Source organism: Lasioglossum baleicum, chromosome 2 (genome assembly GCF_051020765.1).
Source record: "Lasioglossum baleicum chromosome 2, iyLasBale1, whole genome shotgun sequence".
NCBI lineage: Eukaryota > Metazoa > Arthropoda > Insecta > Hymenoptera > Halictidae > Lasioglossum > Lasioglossum baleicum.
The window spans coordinates 13,410,208-13,430,155 of record NC_134930.1 but is presented as its reverse complement, the minus strand read 5'-3'; the positions used below and the strand labels follow the sequence as shown (position 1 = coordinate 13,430,155).

Sequence of the window (19,948 nt, the reverse complement as noted above, 5' to 3'; positions counted from 1 at the left end):
GTTCATCGACAATTAATCGCACAGGCCTTTGAACTGTGCCGAACTAGTGGTTCACACCGATACACCTGAGCCGAGATCAGATTACTACAGTGGAGGGGATATTTGTTTTTGCGTCCATCGTGTAGCACCTTTTTGCGTCGATAGAAGATTTACTGTACTAAAAATATAATTTATGGCATAAAAATTGCTACTTTTTGTACATATATGTATACACAAACTCGTAAAAATGATTGTAAATTTACAAATGTTAAATCTATTCCAATGTTGTCTACTTGGGGTGATGTTCTTTCACAAAGGATTCGCATTAAAAATGCTAAAAAATCATTTAAATTTATTTTCTATTCTCCTACTATGTTTCTACTTAAAATTTCATGCTTAATATCTTTCAACACCCTACGTTTCATGTTCCATTATCTCATCATTCCCGAAAATGACACAACAAAGTAAGCGACAGAACATCATTTACAAAGAAATAAACTATTATCATGTTTTTAATATTATTGTGTTGTAACATAAATACGTCATTCTAATTCTAAGGATTCTCTTACAACTCATTGAAGCCAGTTGAGGTCATTTTCGTTTATGTTGATTAATTTTTTAACATCTGAACACTGATGCTCCTCTAACTCTTTTTTTTTAGGAAAGAGTAAACGTTGTGGTATTATTAAATCTATTCATTAATTGAATATTTGTTTTAGCTTATATTTACTTATACAATAAAATAAATCCTCCTTGTGTACTCACATAATTTGTAAAAACTTACAGTAAAGATGTCGTATTTTCGTTAGAAACGTAGTGGTAGCTGTCAGATTTTTGTTTTAGATTATTTTCATGAAAATATGTAAATAGTCGACACATTTTCAAATATATCTTATCACATTACATACTATCACATGCATTGGAAAGTGATTTAGGGGGCCACTGCAAAACCTCAAGGTCCTTATAGTTTTTGGTGTCGTTATTTGCTTTCGTAAATTCTGAAACTCCTTCTTTTTTCATCCTCTTTATTTCGAGACAATAACCACACTCGTACACACACAGAATCTTTTAAAATTGGCTCTACAAGGGAAATTCTTTATTTTTCAAAAAAAACAATCGTTATCGATGAATTTGGAGCAAATGGATCTATCTGGCTTACGATATGACACAGATAATAGGTAGATAGTGTACAATGTTTTTATCTATAATAGAAATTTTATTTTAATTACTAATTACACTGTAGAAATCAACAACAAAAGCAGACATGAGAAGATGAGTGTACAAAAAGAATAAATTGTACACAACATCCTTTTTATCCCAATTAAATTGTTTTTATAAAATATACAATACACAGTGAAGTCCCATTCTAAGTCAATTCTCGGTTCTGTGTTGTGACATAAATCGGGACTGGACACGATTTTTTTGTGGCTTCGTCGACCGCGCCGAACGTAGAAAAGGATAGCGTATCGGTGAGACAATACTAGTGCAATACTGAAACTTCTTTATTTTTTACATATTTTTAATGAAATTTTACCAATATATTTGCGACATTTTGTGACACGTGAAGCGTAATTTATAATTTATCATTAGACTGCGGATCTCTATGCATTTATGAGGAAATTGGTTGGGTGAAATATAAATCAGTAAAAGATTTCAAAAATTCAAGAATGTCGTAATGTTGCTTGTAATGTAACAAAGCCGTTAAGGGATGAAATCAGTTTTTATGTTATTCCTGTTTCCCATAATTAATGCAAAGCATTTTTATTTTGCATAAAGATCCGCAGTCATCATATTTAACATATGCTATATGTATATATAGCATACGTTTACATAAACAACTTAACAAACCACTAAATACAGTTGAAATTATATCGTGTTTAGTATCATTTTAATCAGAAAAATGCCACAAATGACTAGGTGAAAACCTCATACAAATGCGGAAAAACAAAGAACTTTTGTAATTGAATTAGTAGTGGTTCACCCTCGCGGGGTATGCTCCCTACCGTGGAATAGGTAGACGAACTGACATAGAACGGCCTCCTCCGCCGAACTTAGAATGGGACTCTACTGTATGAGGAATAGCAAAATCTAGTAGCTGCTCTGTGGCATACCCTTTTTTTTAGTTTAAGGATGAGCGGAGAGACTACATTTACGTACAGCACCCTGACGGGGGGTAGTGTGAGACTAGGGTAGAAAGTTTGGTTCCCCCAATACCTTAAAAAAAACCGCTCATCCAGGGTCCATGGGCCCTATCCTCTAAATCAATTGAAATGCCCGAGGGAGGGCAAACTGAACTGTTCTCTGATTTCGGGCTAATGCCACTCCTGTTCTTGTCTCAAACTCTGTGCCATACCTTAAGTCTGAAAAAGATGACCGCAGCAACGAACGTGTTGATATATTATTAAGAAATTAAGTATTAAGAAAAACATTCCTGGTTGTCCGATCAGTGAACATGTCTGTGATTTTCTGTACAGCTGGAGTGACTCTTGGGATCGACAACGCTCGACATTACCCGCTGAACCGAATAGTGCCAGAAGTCCTTGTAACATGAACGAGGTGCAGGATAGACTGGACCCTTTCAAAACTACTCTAACAGCATGTAAGGAAGCACGGGTAGGGATTGGGACCGCCACCTGAACTCGGAGGAAAAGCCCGGTCGCATAAACAAGGCTCACAAGGTTACAGCAAACCTATAGCAAACCTAAAGCAAACCTAAAGCGACCGAGGTCCGGTCGTCGAGAGTTGGTGTACGGTTTCATCCCCTCACTCATCTATCCGATCGACACAAACGATCGGCGCTAATGATCTTGTCGATGAATCGGCACGAGCAGTCCACTAGACGTAGCATATTTGTATATTCCGAAAATTTTGACGTTATAACCGTCGACCATAAAAATGAATGTAACTGAATATTTATACGAACGAGTTCCACGGCAACTTGGAGCGGACAATGTCGGATAATATTTGATGTGTGTACATACATATACGTATGTATATATGTATACAGGATACACATACACACACGCCTATCATTTATAGCGGAACGGTTTAACTTAACACGTTGCGACGTTCAGCGTCGAGGAAAGAAAAGCCAGTCATTTTTCGATGATAAGCCGAACAACACTTGTCTGCAATCCTAACTAGGGATGTCGCCAACAACTTTTCACCTAAGCATACCATACACCATCTCTTAACGGCCGGAGTTTGCGGTCCTCGAAACGGTTGCGGAGTGCGAATTCACCTGCTCGCGTAGCAGTCTAGACATAAAACAAAGAGACAATTATATTGGACAGAGTTGGTAGCCTCGGTATTAGTTGGATACAATTTTGTATGCACGTCAAGCTCGGGCAAACCCTTTGCTCGGCTCGCGGAAAACCGGACCACAGAATGTATTTTACAGATGTGAGGATTCAGATTTTTGGAAACGTTTGGAAACGTGTGAAACAATATTCAACGTGTAGTAATATAATATACATAACTTTCTAGCAACTTGTCGTCAAATGGTAGTGTACTTAAAGATTCTGTTACATGTAAAAATATTGTACTTAAAAGATGTGTGTATAATTTTCATTTCGAAACTTATCTCCGTTGTATTTTATACTATTAGATCGCCGGTTCCCAACCCGCTTATCGCGAGAGTCTCTCAGGTGTGTAGCAAAAATATTAAACACTTTTTAGAGTTTTCAACAAGCTCTTCCCCTGAAAGTTTCATTGATCTTTCATCTTTCTACCGCCGACCGACTGAAGGGAAAAGGAAGCATAAACACTTTTATTTGTCGCAGACGTTTTACTAAATTCAAAGTATGGCGCTCATCCAAATGGGTTAGGGAACACTGTATGAGATTTTTTTATATTGCCACACATTTTCCTAGAATTGCTATGTAGTAGATTTATACATAATAGATATAGAACTACATACAAAATATACATTATTTTTATACAAAGCTATGTAAAATATTCTAGATCGTATAAACTCTTGACCCATTTCATTTGATACATTTCGTTTTCTGTACAATTTCTAACGTTAAGTACAAAAGATTGCAAAATCTTTGCCATTGAATAATCTTTAATTGAACGACTATTATTTCTTAACTTTTGTTTGTCAACTATCAATTCACCTCTGTAAAATGCTGTGTGGACGTTTAGTAGCGTTCGAACAAAGCGCGGGCCCAAAAGTATAATTATACGCGATCTTACCGGCTTACGTACATTCGTATACATCCAACTGTAGCTCGATTTTTATGATGTCTTGCTAATCAACTTGCCAAGCTGCGAGTTATGGCAATTTCGAAAACTATACAACTGTAGCTAGCATTCTAAACTATTTTATCAGAAGTATTTTGTACCAGCAAGTTTTTCTCTTATTACAATATATATCTCGTACGTATATTACCAAAGGTTAAACGATGTTTAACATACTTGAAATTTAATTTGAGTAACGAGAGGACGTATCCAACTAAAATAGAGTTACTAACTCTGAGCACGAGGCTCCGAAAATCCGAAGCTGCCTTTTCCCCAATGAAATAATTGAAACGCGTCCAGTCTTGTGATATCACAGTGGCGAAACGTGTTTTAGAACCTGAAAAGATTGAAACCAAGTAATTGAACGAGGAAATGACGGTGTCGAGGTCAGGCCATTGAATGACAAGGGAGTTAGGTATGGGAAGGATTGCCTTAAAGTATAAAAACGTGAAGAAGTAAATCGAAGAAGTATTCCTCAATTACAGTGACTCCCACTAATATTTGGAGACTCTTAAAAAGCCGTAGTGTACTGTTTAAATATTCGACCATACGATTTGAAATTTTTTGGGAAGCTAGAACAATTGGTGTGCTACACAACGTAAAAAAATTTTTGGAAAAAATTGCAAGTTGTCGGAATTGTAGAGAAAATAATAAAAGTTGTATTTTGCAATTTTTTTTATGTGGGCACATATGGAAAATTTAGAAAATTTCATCAAAATCGGTCGACGTTGGAATAAGCTACAAACGTTTAAAGATGGTTAAAATTGCAGTTTTTCACTAACTGCGATAAATCAAAAGATTTTTACATCTTTCAATGTTTGTCGTATTTTTAAAGTTTGAATATACATATAGAACAGTTGTAAAATAGAAGTTTTACTATTTTCTATACAATTCTCCGACCGATTACAATTTTTGAAAAAATCTCTTTTCACAACATGTAGTAAACTAATTGCTGTAACTTCTCAAAAGAGTTCAGATCGTATAGTCCAATATTAAAAAAGTTATTGTTCTTTTGAGAGCGTCCGAATATTAATTCGAATCACTGTACGTATTTTTTAAAGGATCACTTTGAATCTTGTTTTCCGCAAGAAGATACTTTAAATATAAAGTTCGTCATAAAAGCTGTCCACTCCACTCTAGTTTCACGAGCATGAGATTGAGAGTGGCGAGATTGAGATTGCTAGTGAATCTCTTCTTTCGCAAGACAGGACAACATCAGCAATGCTAACTGATGTAATCTAAATGACGAATTCTGTTGTATTATTAAAAATTGAACAATTATTAGAAATCGACGGAAACGTTTCTTCGTATTTTTATGATCGATTGACATTCCATTTAAAGTCCTTTTTCTTAAGATAACCATAACTTTTTAGCGGTGTAGTGTAATATTATTCGAAGAGTCGTTACGTTTTAAAGTATTTATAGATTAGTCCCTATGTGAACATTGAACGATAGTTATTGTTGTATTATGATAAAAGTCTCTTTCTTACAATTTACGGCTGTGATCACAAGGGAATATTGTTAGCAAAATCCACTCATTGTCTCTCGGTGGCTCGACTTCAGACGCAGTTCAAGATATTTTCAACATGCATACAGCATTTCCAGTGTATGCAATTTCGGATAATGAGTCTTGTGGGATAAGGCAACCGAGGTACGCCTAGATCAACGTTTACATGGAGCTCTTGTTCGTACACTTGGCTGCATTGTAAATTTCATACTTGTACATTTTTTTATAACTTATCTTAATTGTAATTTATTCCATTGTTTATTAGTAAGATCATATTTGGTGCTATTAAATTTGTTTAGTTCACAATATTTGGAATCTCTTGAATTGTAGACACGATTGGTATCGGAGGAATGAGAACTAGGTTTTGGCTTTTGTTTCGGACCAACCAAACCGAAATCGAAGATCTGTTTAATAACGACTAAGTATAGTCAACAATGTTGGTGAGAACAGATACGCAATACCACGGGAAGCGCACAAATCGCCGTACAACTGATATTAGATTGCGCACAACTAGGTCGCAACATAGTTCTTTCATTGAATCCTCTATCCTAGCATGCACAGGGTGCAAAGAAACATTGTCATAGCTTTTATCAATGAAAAGCTCATCTGTTTGAATCATCGTCGAAATCTGCGTCAGCACGAAAAAAAGATAGTCAGTCTTTCTAGTCCCACAATTGTATATGTATGTATACAAGTGCAATATATACAAGTACAAATTCGTAATTGTTATTACAGAAGTATAATGCTACATGTGTACTGTACAATACATTAAAAGTCAAATTTCTTATCAATGAAGAATAATAATAATTGTAAGTGTTTTAATGCTTATCGTATCATACCCAGTAAGCAAACATGCTCGATTTTGGACAGTAGGCTGTGCCAGCAGAACAACATACTTCTGCATTCGAATAAGTATCGTTTTATGCTGGCATGGTGTGTCGGCACAAGCTGAGGGCAGAATGAAGACAACTCGGTCTTTTGTTTAAGAGGGCAGCACGGTCGCACTAATGTGGCGGACATCGGATAATATCCCTTGTGTAATTAACCTAAAAATGTATAGATTATTTAAAACCTTTCTATATTTAACATGTTTGCACAAATTCTCATTATAAGACTATAAATTAATATATTAGCGAGTAAAGAATGGACATTCAGAGAAATTTTGTAATATATTTCAGAGGAACATTAACGGATTGTTGAAAGAAGTACAGTAAATGCGTACGTGGGTACTCAGTTGACTACACAAGGGATATACTGGGATATACATGATCGACATCCGCCATATTAGTGCGACCGTGCTGCCCTCTTAAACGAAGGACCTAGCCCAGACCGGGCCAGCATAAAGCGATACTTCTGCGTCCGAATAAGTATCGTTTTATGCTGACAGGGTGTGCTGTCCAAAATCGAACAGATTCCCGGTTGACTGGGTTATACTTTGCCAAAGACAAGTGTAGTTTACTTTTTATCAAGGGTAGTAGAATCATCTCCATGTACGAGCTATAACGCAACATATCTTTACACCCTGTGTCTTGTCGTTCTTGCTGAAGGAGATCACAGTCTGAATGAGGTACATGGAGGTAACAGTATAGCGAGGTAGTAAAATCGGAGGAACTATGAAGAGCAGCTCCTCTTATGGGTTAGGTCTGGGCCAGCAAGAGTCCTTGAGTACAAAACCGTCCTTAATATTTAAAAATATTTCAGAGCCGGTCTAGAAGAGGAAATAATTCAGAAGGGAGCTGGTTTGCGCTATCTAGCTGGTTTGACCTAAACTTTTCAAAACCCCGCCGATTTTATCATCTCGATATATTGGTAACTCCAAATATGTCAACGAGACAATATCATGTAAATTTGAAAATATGTGCTAGCGATAACGCCAATCAATCTCAGCCATTGTTCTCTTTGATTTTGCCGAAATTACGATATCCATGCGCATCGCGATACGACGTATTAGCTTAGCACGTTGACTATCGACCCACCGCCCTGAAATGCCCCACAAAACCGAGTGATTTGGTTAATAAAACCGGAACTAAAGACTTGCGATTCATCACAGTGATTACTCTCTTCACCTTTTAAGATATCCTACAAATTCTACTGAAATCCAGTTTACCTAAACATATCATAACAAAGCCTCGATTTTATACTTGAACAAAGAATTATGTCACTCACATACGTGCGATGTGATAGTTAACGTGTCAAGCATCTGTACAGCATCACTGATCTTGGTCTCTAGATCACTGAAAAGTGACTAATTCTTCTGGTCACAATTGCGCACATCTCGCGACTTGGAAAAGTGTGGGACTTGTTTCTTAAATCTTGAATTATTCTTTTTTGTTACTCGACGAATGAATGTACAACAAGAGTAAGTAAAATGGTCGATCGCAATTACAACAACATTCCATAACTTCAAGGATATATCGCTGATACATACACTACTGTGCAAAGGAAAGAAGCACCCAGTATAATTATAAGATATAGTGACAAACAATATCTTTATGTAGAAATTGTATTGTACAATGATTGATTTATTTAAAGTATTAGATCAGAACTATTCAATTAAACAGCGGAATCCTCTTTCAAAACTTACTGTGTTCTTATTTGATTTTTTACGCTTTTCTATTAAATATGGCCGGGTGCTTCTTTATTTTGCACAGCAGTGTACATAATATCAATGTGTCTGCCCTTAACGTACAGTAACGTTATTTGAGAAATGTTTGATGATACGTATTGTGCGATTGTTCTACACTGATTCAAGTTACACATAATTGAAGATTTCGACTGAGATCATGTTTGGACTGATTTACATCGGAAAAGTCTCGGGACTCTATTGGTAAAGCTATCTTGAAGGTACAATAAGAAATATAAAAATACTAATTTTTATTAGCGCATGACTCATTCAAAATGCTTACCGAAAACGCTCTGACCCTTATAGACGATCTGCGTAGTTAAGGAGCTAAGTAAGTGACTGTTAAATAAAGTTATTAAACTAACATGCGTGCTGTTAAAGTGACCTTTAATATTTCTTATTTGGCATTAGGCTACTTGTATCTGAACAGCATAGTTCTGAAATGTCGTAGAAAATCGACATGCGTCCTATAACGAAAAATAAAAGTCTATCAAAGGAACTGTTAATATTATGAGAAGAAGGAACTCGATGAATGTCGTTGGAGAGTAAATCCGTTCCAGCTTCTCTTTTTGATAACCATTACGACTGACAGTCCTCCCGCGATCTCTTCCCATTTTAACATCCACAAACTCATAGAAACTATAATACAGTTTCATTACTTGAAACACAGTTCGTGGAGATAAAACCAACTTTACTTTCGAGAAATATCGCTACTACAAGTAACACATTCGAGCGATCGTGGCCAACTTTACTTTTAGGGAAGAGCTATCAGAATAAATGCTTTCTGGTACGCTCACACGTTCCGGCTTTATGCTGGCTTCCGATCTCAGTCGTCTGTAGTATGGTACCTGCAACGCTTTCAACGATCTCGGTCGCTTGTCACTATAATTAGGCATTGTTTCAATAAAATTTTAAACAAATCTTTTAACGTTGTATCTGAATAAGCATTTAGTGGAATAAAGGTATCACGCAAATCAACACAGTCTGATGCATGATCTTTAGGCTAACTAGAGGTACTGTACTCTAAACGACAAATAAATATTGTCGCGTTCATCGAGGGAACAGGTAATCCGAAACAGAAACTATATGTTTGGATTAATAATGAAAAGGACATGCTGAAGGCGGGCCAAGGGTAATCTTTCAACAAAGGAACAAGGAACAACACCTTCAGTTTTTTAAATGGAATGTCTGCTACTTTTTCTCAAGTTCAGATAAGTTATGAATTTCTGCGTGAGAAAGTATACAATGTAGGACTTAAAATTAATAATTACCGAGATATTTTCATTGGATATTTTAAATTTTGGACTTGGATTACAGTTTTTTTCTTTATGTCACCCATCCCTCCAACCATCCATCCATATCACATGCCATACCCTATGCCTTATTGTCTATAATAAATGGTGACCTATCCTAATGCCTTACATCTAATGCCTCGTACAGACTAGAACATTTCTACGAACAGCGCGGCGAACCGCGCATTTCGACAAACATTTCAGCGCGCAGAACGCGAACGGCGATCGGAACGGATTTGTGCTATTTCCAGATTTTCTTGCAAACAACTATGGCAGCTGCAGCGGCGTATACTACACAAAGAAATACAGAAAATGTTGGCAGTTTATTGAGTGAATTAAAGTTTCAAAGCGAAATGTTCAGGTCTGTACGAAGCATTAAAGACATCAGATTTTAGATTAAATGACTTGAATTTTTGGAGATGTTATGACATTTCGCGGACATTCGGCTCGGCCTTTGAAGCTCAAAAAATAGGTACCCATATGCGATAGGTGCGAAGAAATCTCCCCGAGGCCTTCGCGTCTATAGAAAATTTACTGTGCCCACTAAAAAAACCCATCTCTGGGGACTTGCAACCCGCTCAAGTCCAGCTCGATGTAAAAAATGCACGCAGGATCCTATTATTCCCTTCTTCCATATTTCCATCAGCCATCAAGCTCTGACTGTCTCCTAATACTTTCTCCTCGAAGTATCTTGGTATTTACCCTTGCTTAATATTTTTACAGTGAAAGTAGTGAAACCTTCTATGGCGATTGCACACCTGTCTGTTTCTCCCTCGCTCGGCTAAACCCGGCTCCCCCATTTCCTGCCGCAGCACAAGCGAGGTGTAGCAGTACAGCAGTATAACAGTGGACTCATCATTTCTCTGCGCCAGTCAACATTCTTGTTACAAATGGCTAGAATATAAGTTATGGACATGTACAATACAAACATTATATGTATGAATCTACACTGAATGTGAATAAAGACAATGTAATAAAAAAGCATATCTGCGTATATATTTATTGAACCATCAATTTTTCCCGAACGTCAGACTTGTTGTGGAGTTATACTTCTGAATTGTTGAAAATTTTTTCGACCGTCTGGCTTGTCGTTGAGTTTTACTACTGAATTTCGTGCCACCTCCTTGGACATCATGTTCTCCTAATACAAAGTTCGATTTTTCGGATACCTCGAAAATTGCGTTTTGTATTAGGAGAACATGATAGCGCAAGGAGGTGGCACGAAATTCAGTAGGACAACCCAACGACAAGCCAGACGGTCGAATATTTTTCATAAATTCAGGAATACAACTCAATGCTAATCCAGACGGCCAAAAATTTTCGAGAACCTCGAAAATTGAGGTTTGTATTAGGAGCATATGATAGCGAAGGAGGTCGCACAATTTTGGAGATTTTTGAAGTGATTTTGAAGATTTTCGGATTTATTTACAGGATGGGGAAGTAAGAACACATTGACTGCAGTAACTAATATTCTTTGTTTTTCACAAAATCTTTACATTCGTGAATGTAAGTAGAAGTAGCCAAAGAACCGCATGTAGATCGCGAGCCGCAGTTTGCCGACTATTGGCCTAGACAAAAAAGACCATTAAATGCACCGGCTATTGTCCATACTATACACCTTGAGTGTATATTTATTAATGTACTTTATTTATAATAACTAAAACTGACTTATTGAATTTATATAAAACATGATAAGATACGTATTGAAAAAAAAGCATTTTTGTGTGTTTGAATTCACGTTTCTCTTATCATGGGCGGTAATACAAGAACTAAACATTTAAATTATAGTTGCTTCTCGAAGTTAAACACGCAACCCGCAGAGTATAACGAATTCATTTGTTAAACTTTTCACGCACGAAAATCCGGAAGTACAGTATGTAAATGATCGTCTATTTTAGTTCTTTCCAGAGCGAACCGTCGCGTTGCATCATTCGTACGGAGAAACGGTTCGCGTACGGCTGTATTATACAGGGTGTCTCGCCTACCGTGAACGATCGATTAGGAAGTAATTCTACACGCAAAAGTGAGTCGAAAAGAAAGAATAAAATTGTTTCATTTAAATTCTCTGCTAATACAAAAATGTCGGTCTTGAATTAATCTATATGTCAATTGACTCTTATATTAACGTATACGTACTATACAGGATGTCTCAGCTGAAGGAAGCCACCTAAACATCTCCTTCATTTTTAATGGTACAAAAAAATATTTATATATTATTATATTTATATTATAAAAAAAGTACTAACCTATGTATGTCGAAAAGTTAGTAGTTCAGGAGATATTTCAATTTAAATAACTCTAAAACACCATTACTGTCGTACTAAGACGTATCGTAAGTAACGTCTTAGTATATTTATATTTATTAGTATATTATATGCACAGAGAGTATCCTCTCTGGTGTATATATACAGTAAATCTCAACAGATCAGTTCTTAAACAATTTCAAATATTTTTGTATTCTTTCAAATTATATTAAGGGGTTAGGACACATAAGAAGTGGGGAAAATATAAGATTTTTAAACAACAGTACAGATTTTGTATTTCATTGTATAAGATTTTGTATTTCAGTTTACTATATTATGAACTATAAAAAAATGTTAATATTAAAAAAATCATTTGTTCTTATGCCTTTGGTCGTCTTTGCTCGGAATATCTTTTTCTTCCAGATGGCCAACTCATTTTAGCCAACGTATTAACTCTATCAAAAATCCCAAAAATGTCAAACTGTGACAAACTCTATGCATTGATGATTCCACATTTAAATTTTTGTGAAAATTACCGAAATGGCAGATGTTTTAAATTTAATGACTGAATTTTTCGGTAAAAAATTAATTAATTTTTTATTTATATTTAACAAAATAATGGGAAAATGAAAAAAAAATCGATCGTCAATTACAATGAAGATAACTGTAAAATTTTTATGTAATTTTGCTAAGGTAGAACTCGAGATATCTTGTACATCGTTTTGAAAAACGCAACTCTGAGGAAAACGCGTTTAAAGTTTCCGAATGTAATTTTTCTATAAAAACAAATTTTCGATTTTTTCAAAATATTACTGTGTCCCAACCCCTTCAAAATTAGATGAAAATTTTTGTTACATATAATCATTTGACATCGAGTATTAAATAAAACTCGTAATAGTTCAATTTCAGTAATTCTACAGGTGAAACTGTGTCGAAAAGAAAGACTAAAATTCTTCCATTTGACGTTTCACTTTCCAGTAAATCGAGTTTGAAGATTCAGCGAATACGCGTGCTAGTAGATACGAATCGGCTGATGCGTCTGATCACGACCTATCGATTCTACTTCATGCATACACTGAAGCACGCGGACGTGGCGGATCTTCAAACTCGTTTTTCTCGAAAGGTGCCAAACAAACAAAATGTTATTCTTTGTTCACGATTCACTTTTGCCCGTGTAACTACTTCCCAATCGGTTGTCCACGGAATGCGAGACATCCTGTACAATCGCGAAAAATCAAAAATTCCGATTGAAACTACCCTTATCACTTATACACGTAAGTGTGCAATTATCATCCCGGTGGTTAAAACGCGATAACACGATACCACTATTTCCCGCTTGTTCTGATCACGGGAATGTGCTGTAATCATGCATCTGTTAAACATTGTGAATGTAAACACGATTCCGATAGTCTGTTATCAGCGTTCGGAACTGCCTAATCTGGCTGAAATCGCAATAGATCAGCAATGGTTCCCAGTGGTGTTTTATTCTCACTAGTGAAAGAACGACGGTCTCTGAGGAGGAAATATTTGCAGCGATTAACAATGCCGTCCTCGTCAGTAGCATGACCTAACTTTGGTACTCGGTGTGTTGGTATCGATCAGAGAACTCAGTATTCCCGACAACGACGACGCAAGCTCGACTCGAAACCGAGGATCCGTCGAGGTAGAGGGCAGTTGTTATCCTCCCTCGCGCCACCGTTCGATTCTCTGCTCCCGTTAGCCCTCTCTCTTTCTTTCTCGCCCTCTTTCTCTCGTATCCTCGCGGGAAGGAGGACGAGAAACAGAAAAGATGAGCGATCAAGAGGATCTCGGCTGTTACATCATGTTCCCATCGTTTCCACCGTCCCCGAAGGATCCGACGTTAACCACCAGTGGACAGGATCAACCGGACAAGTACGTATTCGTCTACAAGGAGGACAAGCGACCGGTAGTCGTGCTGCTAGGATGGGCCGGCTGTCAGGACAGATACCTGGCTAAGTACAGCGCGATCTACGAGGAGAAGAGGTACTGAAACCCTTCTAAATAAACCATTTCGGCACGGCAGGATTTGTCTCCTCGACTCTCTGCATGAAAATCGCATGTTCATTCAAGAAATTCATACTCACGATCAAATCACGAAGTCAATGGAAATTACAATCGCGCGACGATTCCGATTACGTACGCAGAAACTGGGCAGGAAGGATAGATACTCGGACTGGTCCCTCGTCGTGATCAAGGAAAATAGACGTCCCGCGTTTCTGTTTAACATTAACCGTACCACGACCGATCAAATCACCGGTGTCACATTTTTTACTTCCTAATCGTTGAAGTTGCAAGGATAATTCCATCAGCAATTATTCCATGAATTTCTTCATTCAAGCACGTATCGTTATAAAAATTGCAAGCAATTTAAATAAACTCAGTGTTGTCATTTTTATAAAACAATGTATAGCAGTCTCATTTTGTTAACCGAACTGTAACAGTATATTCAACAAGTTGAAATAAATAAAGCGTATACATGAACGGAGACTGAATATTGCAATTCGTTTTACGGGTGAATCAAGAAAATGATGAATTTTCCGAAGATTGCGTAATTGTTTCGTAGAAATTGAATCGATATGGTGAAATTCGTGCATTGGTATTCTTGTTGAATTTACTCGTCGTTGTCTTTGGAGATTCGCCACAGCTATTGTTTTGCCTCTAGTTGCATCACTTTGCGGTACACGGCGCCGGTAGAATGTCTATTTTGGCGAAGAGACAAAATGCCTCATATTGGGAAACGGCTGATCGAAGTGATCACGGATAAGAGTTTGGATCAACATCCAATATTTTTCCATGTCTTCAGTAATGGTGGCGCTTTCCTTTATCAGCACGTGAGCCTTGCGATGCAGCAGGCTAACACACCACTCACGGTGAGGAAATATATTTTTATCGTAGATTTGTTTTTGGAAATTCCTCTTTGCAGTTATTTGTTCGAATCAGTCATTTGATCGAAATTCTAGGTCAAGGGGGTAATATTCGACAGCGCACCAGGTGAAAGAAGACTAACTGCGCTGTTCAAAGCGATCAGCGCCATCATAGGCGGAAGTCCACTTATAAACATACCGATGTCCTTCTTCATTACAATCTTCTTATCCATACTTTGGTTCTTCGAGGTATACGCATTAGCAAAACTATTTTAAAAGATAGTCTATTATACCACCAATTTTGTACATTTTATGATATTGGTGACATTGAAAAATGAGACGCCGAACAAGCGAAACAATGAAAGAAAAACATTATATTGCAACAGCGACCATTAATTTTCGTTAGGAAAAAGAAATAATAATTGTGCATGTCTGTATGCGATTTTCGGCAATAGAAATATATTGACACTATAAACCGTTTGTTTAGGTAATCGCTCATACGTTCGGGCGTGGTTATCCAGTTCAAACAAACCCGATCGCCTTAGCGGAGGAAACTTACTCCTGGCCGCAATTGTTTCTTTATTCGAACACCGACACTTTGATCCCAGCATCGGTAAGAATTCTCTAGAAACTTTTCCATCATTTGGTATTAATGTTACCGTCAAAGCATGTAATCCGACATTCCAATATCGTGTCTCTCTAATCTCTTTTGAGTGTTTTGTTACAACTTATAATAGTTATAAGTCAATCAGAAGTATGTACTGGTCTGGGTTATTTTAGAATAACCAGTTAAGGGGTATCAAATAACAAAACCATTCTATACTTTAACTAGCGTAGATCGGTATTTCATAGAACACCGGAATTACAAGCTTTAACGGTGGCATTAATAATAGTAGCTACGCCTACTCAAAGTACTCTATTTAAAAAGAAATAAACAATCTATCGCGAATTTTCAAACCTGTTAGTTTAAAGTCATTTGCTCACGCCCGTTCTGTAGCCCCTTCGTCTTTGACTTAAATCGAACACCATCGTGTATTACAAACAAATAACAAGTATTCGAAGCAAGTGTAGAAGCTTGCCAAAACTGGTAAACACTGGCATTCGTAATATATAATTGAATCGATTTCTTATGTTCTCGTGTCAAGGACGTCGAGAAGTTTGCCAGCCGACGGGCGGAACGTGGCGTGCGTGTGCAACTGGTGCTTTTTATGAATTCCCCGCACGTGAAGCATTATGCCATGTATCCGGACGTTTATGTAAACACAGTTTGCAACTTTATCCACGAATGCCTAACGTCATCGAACTTCGAAAGTTTGGAATCGTCGCAAGAAGGGAATAGTCCACGGAAATACGATTCTATGCCAGGCCTCACAAAAGGGGTTGTGCTACCTCACGAAGCTACCAAACAGCTGAATTAGAGAAGTCCATAATAAATTAGCCACTATGGTCGATGAAGGAGTCGCATCTCGCACGCTCGCGAGAAAACGGACAAACTGGAAGGCTGAGAGGATTGTCGATACACTGTTTGGTGTCCTCTTTCCCGAGCCAGCGGATCTGAATTCTTGAAACGAGTATTTTCGTCAGCGTTGAGTCTTGCTTATTTCCATTTCCTCCAATTTTGTATTTTCCTCGCGGTGCACCTGCACCTTGGATGTTTTTAAATATACCTATAAAGACAAAGAAATAAATTTTTATTATGATGATCAAGCATCCGTACGTTTAATCGACCTACTACTGCACTTTGCTTACCAGCGCGCGCGGGAGTAATGATATAACAATTTCAAAATAATTTCACGTGGAAGAGTATATCCACGGTGGTATATTTATGTTGGATTTTCCAAATTCAATACCGACCGATTGTAACAAGACTCAACTCTGATCCTATGTGGACCGGAAAATGAACTCGAATTTTCATGCTGACACCAAGGACTACAAACAGCTCGATCTCTCTTTCCTCCTTTTGTCCCCTTCTGCTTGTTCCATTTCCGCTTTCTATTTCATAACTAATCTTCCATTTTCTCTACTCGCTAAGTCGTTCACGTCGATGTGCCTGAAATTGACGCGATCGCGCTCTTCTTGGATCTAATAGAGAGATGTAAACGCGCGCGTGATTCGTTTTACGATATTACAATAATATACATATGTATACACATGTATACACTACTGTGCAAAAGAAAGAAGCACTCAGTGTAATTATAAGATATAATGACAGACACAATATCTTTGTGTAGAAATTGTATTGTACAATGATTGATTTATTTAAAGTATTAGACAATCCGCAATAACACATATTCTCAGAACTATTCAATTAAACAGCGGAATCCTTTTTCAAAACTTACTGTGTTCCTATTTGATTATTTACGCTTTTCTATTAAATATGGCCGGGTGCTTCTTTCTTTTGCACAGTAATGTATATACGGAAGTGCGGCAACGTCCTGAATCTGACTTTTCAGAATTCTGTAATCTTTTGTAGCGATTTGAGAAACACAATAGAGTCGCATGTGACAGTGGAACGTTACAAACTTGAAAGAATAGGAGGGAGAGAAAGAGAAATTGAAATTTAGAAACCTAGACGCTTGAGAATGTGATCGCAATGCGTGCAAGCAAGTCATAATAAAAATTTCGAAATCTTAATAATTTCAAGATTCGAGCTAATCGAGTATCAGCGCACAAGCTCGCACAAAAAATCAAGCTGGTCTTGACATAGCTCTCGATTTCATTATATGATGTAATTGAATTGCGTATTGGCGAAACAGAAAACAATTTTCTTGTATCCCTCTATACCAAATAATGTTATGTTTACATACATATGCATACACACACAAATACAAATATGTATATATAAATATATTTTGATCTGTCGATTAGTTACGAATAAAGACTGATAAATATTCACAGTTTGTTGCTCCTTTATAAATTAGCTCAATAAATAATAATTTTTGCCGGTTGTAATGGATAAGTTAGTAAAATTTTTTTATAGCTGTTTTGTTTGTTTATTCGATACGTAAAAATTTATAGTACAGCATTTGATATGTAATTTGATTTTATATTTACAATATGTGCACTACACAGACTGAGAATATGTACAGGTATTCGAAGTCTATGCAATATATTAGCAACACCTTTCAAGAAAGTAAAATTTGTTGCTGAACACCTTGATAAACCCTAGTGTTAATTTCACATAATCTTTAGTTTTAAAATTACTCCATACAATAAAAAAATATATAGTTTACTTTCTTTATCCGACTGAGTTCACGTATAATCATCATCACTGGAAGTGGCTTCTTTCAAATCTCCATAACAACCAATCTTTTTCCTGATCAAATCACCCCATAAAACATTAGTATGGCAAACTGGACAAATGCCCTCAACTGGTAAAATCATGGTACCCTTACAAAAGAAATTTGCTAAACAAATTAAATGAGCTACTAACAGACAACTAGGTTTAATACAGTGAACTAATTCCTGTTGTTCTACTAATAAACCACATACAGAACAAAATGTAGTACACTCATCTAAAGTTACAATTTCATTATCGGTACTGTTTTTTAATGTTTTTATCTTCAGAGAAATCATTTTTCCACAGCATATAGGCATATGCATTGGAGCTGTAACGGAATTGGAATGATTTTCAAAAAACTCATAATCCAGCCAACGAATTGTCAAAGGTAATCGACACCAAGGACCAGTTTTCAACATTTCTGTTAAAACCATTAGATAAAACTCAAATACTTTCTGCTGCGATCGTTTCCGAGGCACATGCTTCAGACGGCGACTGACATGAGGATGCTGCCAAGCCCATTCAAACTAAAAATAGATATTATATTTAATTGTTACCTTTTATTAAAAATTTACAAGAGTAATGTTTGTGATTACAAAATTAAAACATACCCTAAGCGCAGCTGTACTGTTTGGAAAACCATGGATAATCAGTACCATCTTCCTAAAAGTACAATGTGAAAACATTTTCATACAACTACTTCATAATTAATAGAAAATATATTACCATGGTCCTCTCTTGCTTGTTTTCCGAGCACCTCCAGCATCTTTGCCACCATTATGTTGTTTAAGTCTACGACTAGGATTAACTGTGTATCCTATATATGTTCTTCCTTTATATTTAGGATTCATACTATATAGTAAATAGACACCAAAAAAGTGTTCTATTACTTCTGCATCATCCATTATAACAAATCAATGATATATGTTTAAACATTAAGGTATATAAATAGTATAAATAGTATAAATTATATTTTACTAAGTTTATTATTGTATAAATTATTTCTCAAACGTAATATAAAATATTACGTGATTTTATATATTCTTCACTACATTAATAATCATTTATTCATCGTAATTTTATGATTGCCTATAACCCAACAACATTCATTTTGAAATACGAACATAATGAACATAAATATGTACGAATAAACCTAACCTTTTCTGAAATGACAACCTTGACATCGGGTTAAACATGAACATTACAAAACAGTTTTGTTATCAAGAATAATTTTCAGACATACTTTAATACTTATATTAATATTTTTATTTTAGAAAGTATAGACATTCGAATATAAAGTAAATTATTTAAACAAAATAAATACAAAATAATATTGAAACAAAGAAATTAATATTTTATATAGAGAAATAAATTTAAGAAATTAATTAAGTTATACATATATGGAAATATATAATTATACTTGCTATCTATTTATTATAGTGATTTTAAATATATTAGATATTCATAGATATTCTAAATACGCGACATCTATATAAAAGTGTTATTTGCAGTAAATTCGTGTACAAGAATCTGTATTACAATTGTTATTAATAAAAAAATTAATGAAAATAGGCAATATTATTACAAATATATTCTAAATAATAAAGTAAATATGTATATTATGTATATTTGCATTACAAAGAAGATTGCGTATTTACATCTTTTTTGCTTTTATTTAAAAAACGACGTCACATTGGAGCCAGTTCTTTCTTTTTCTTCTAAAGTTTTATAAAATGATACAGCAACACATAATTGCACATAATATGAGCTTATCAGAACACGCAGGCGTTGTGGCGCTAAACTTTGCATGCGCTATCAGTCTACAGTATTTTCCATGATCGTAAGTCTTATTGTATATAGAAAAAAAATCGCGGATGGAGATTATGAATAAGAGTAA

At 35.9% G+C, this 19,948-nt stretch overlaps 3 protein-coding genes across 15 annotated transcripts in view; 2 read left to right on the top strand and 1 right to left on the bottom strand.

The window, feature by feature from the left end:
* The window catches only part of LOC143217054 (uncharacterized), a 73,054-nt gene extending 63,725 nt beyond the window's left edge, over window positions 1-9,329 (top strand). For 5 of the 9 annotated variants that reach the window (XM_076440775.1, XM_076440787.1, XM_076440765.1 and 2 more), the window contains one exon: window positions 2,454-9,329. In XM_076440775.1, coding sequence (XP_076296890.1) covers window positions 2,454-2,616 — 163 coding nt within the window. In that variant the 3' untranslated portion in view covers window positions 2,617-9,329. The remainder of the gene's footprint in view (window positions 1-2,453) is intronic. The other 4 variants (XM_076440835.1, XM_076440826.1, XM_076440816.1 and 1 more) reach the window with 2 other exon arrangements.
* A 4,346-nt stretch (window positions 9,330-13,675) lies between these two features.
* On the top strand, window positions 13,676-17,666 carry LOC143217167 (transmembrane protein 53). The gene is made up of 5 exons (XM_076441041.1): window positions 13,676-13,890; window positions 14,570-14,777; window positions 14,868-15,020; window positions 15,259-15,384; window positions 15,917-17,666. Exons 1-5 carry the CDS (start codon window positions 13,676-13,678, stop codon window positions 16,187-16,189), a joined length of 975 nt encoding a protein of 324 aa, XP_076297156.1. The 3' UTR covers window positions 16,190-17,666.
* Window positions 16,267-19,881, bottom strand: Slx1 (structure-specific endonuclease subunit SLX1). Of its 5 annotated transcripts, none has more exons than XM_076441102.1 (4): window positions 18,778-19,642; window positions 18,663-18,714; window positions 18,005-18,578; window positions 16,267-16,438 (listed from the first exon to the last, which is right to left on the bottom strand). In XM_076441102.1, the coding sequence occupies exons 1-3, from the start codon at window positions 18,954-18,956 to the stop codon at window positions 18,024-18,026; spliced, it is 786 nt and encodes a 261-aa protein (XP_076297217.1). In that variant the 5' UTR covers window positions 18,957-19,642; the 3' UTR covers window positions 16,267-16,438; window positions 18,005-18,023. The 5 variants fall into 5 exon arrangements, with proteins under 5 accessions (XP_076297217.1, XP_076297241.1, XP_076297235.1 ...); XM_076441126.1 differs by having other exon boundaries at window positions 16,302-16,438; window positions 18,504-18,578; XM_076441120.1 differs by lacking the exon at window positions 16,267-16,438 and adding an exon at window positions 19,710-19,881 and having other exon boundaries at window positions 16,567-18,578; window positions 18,778-18,943.
* Between the last annotated feature and the right edge of the window lie 67 nt (window positions 19,882-19,948).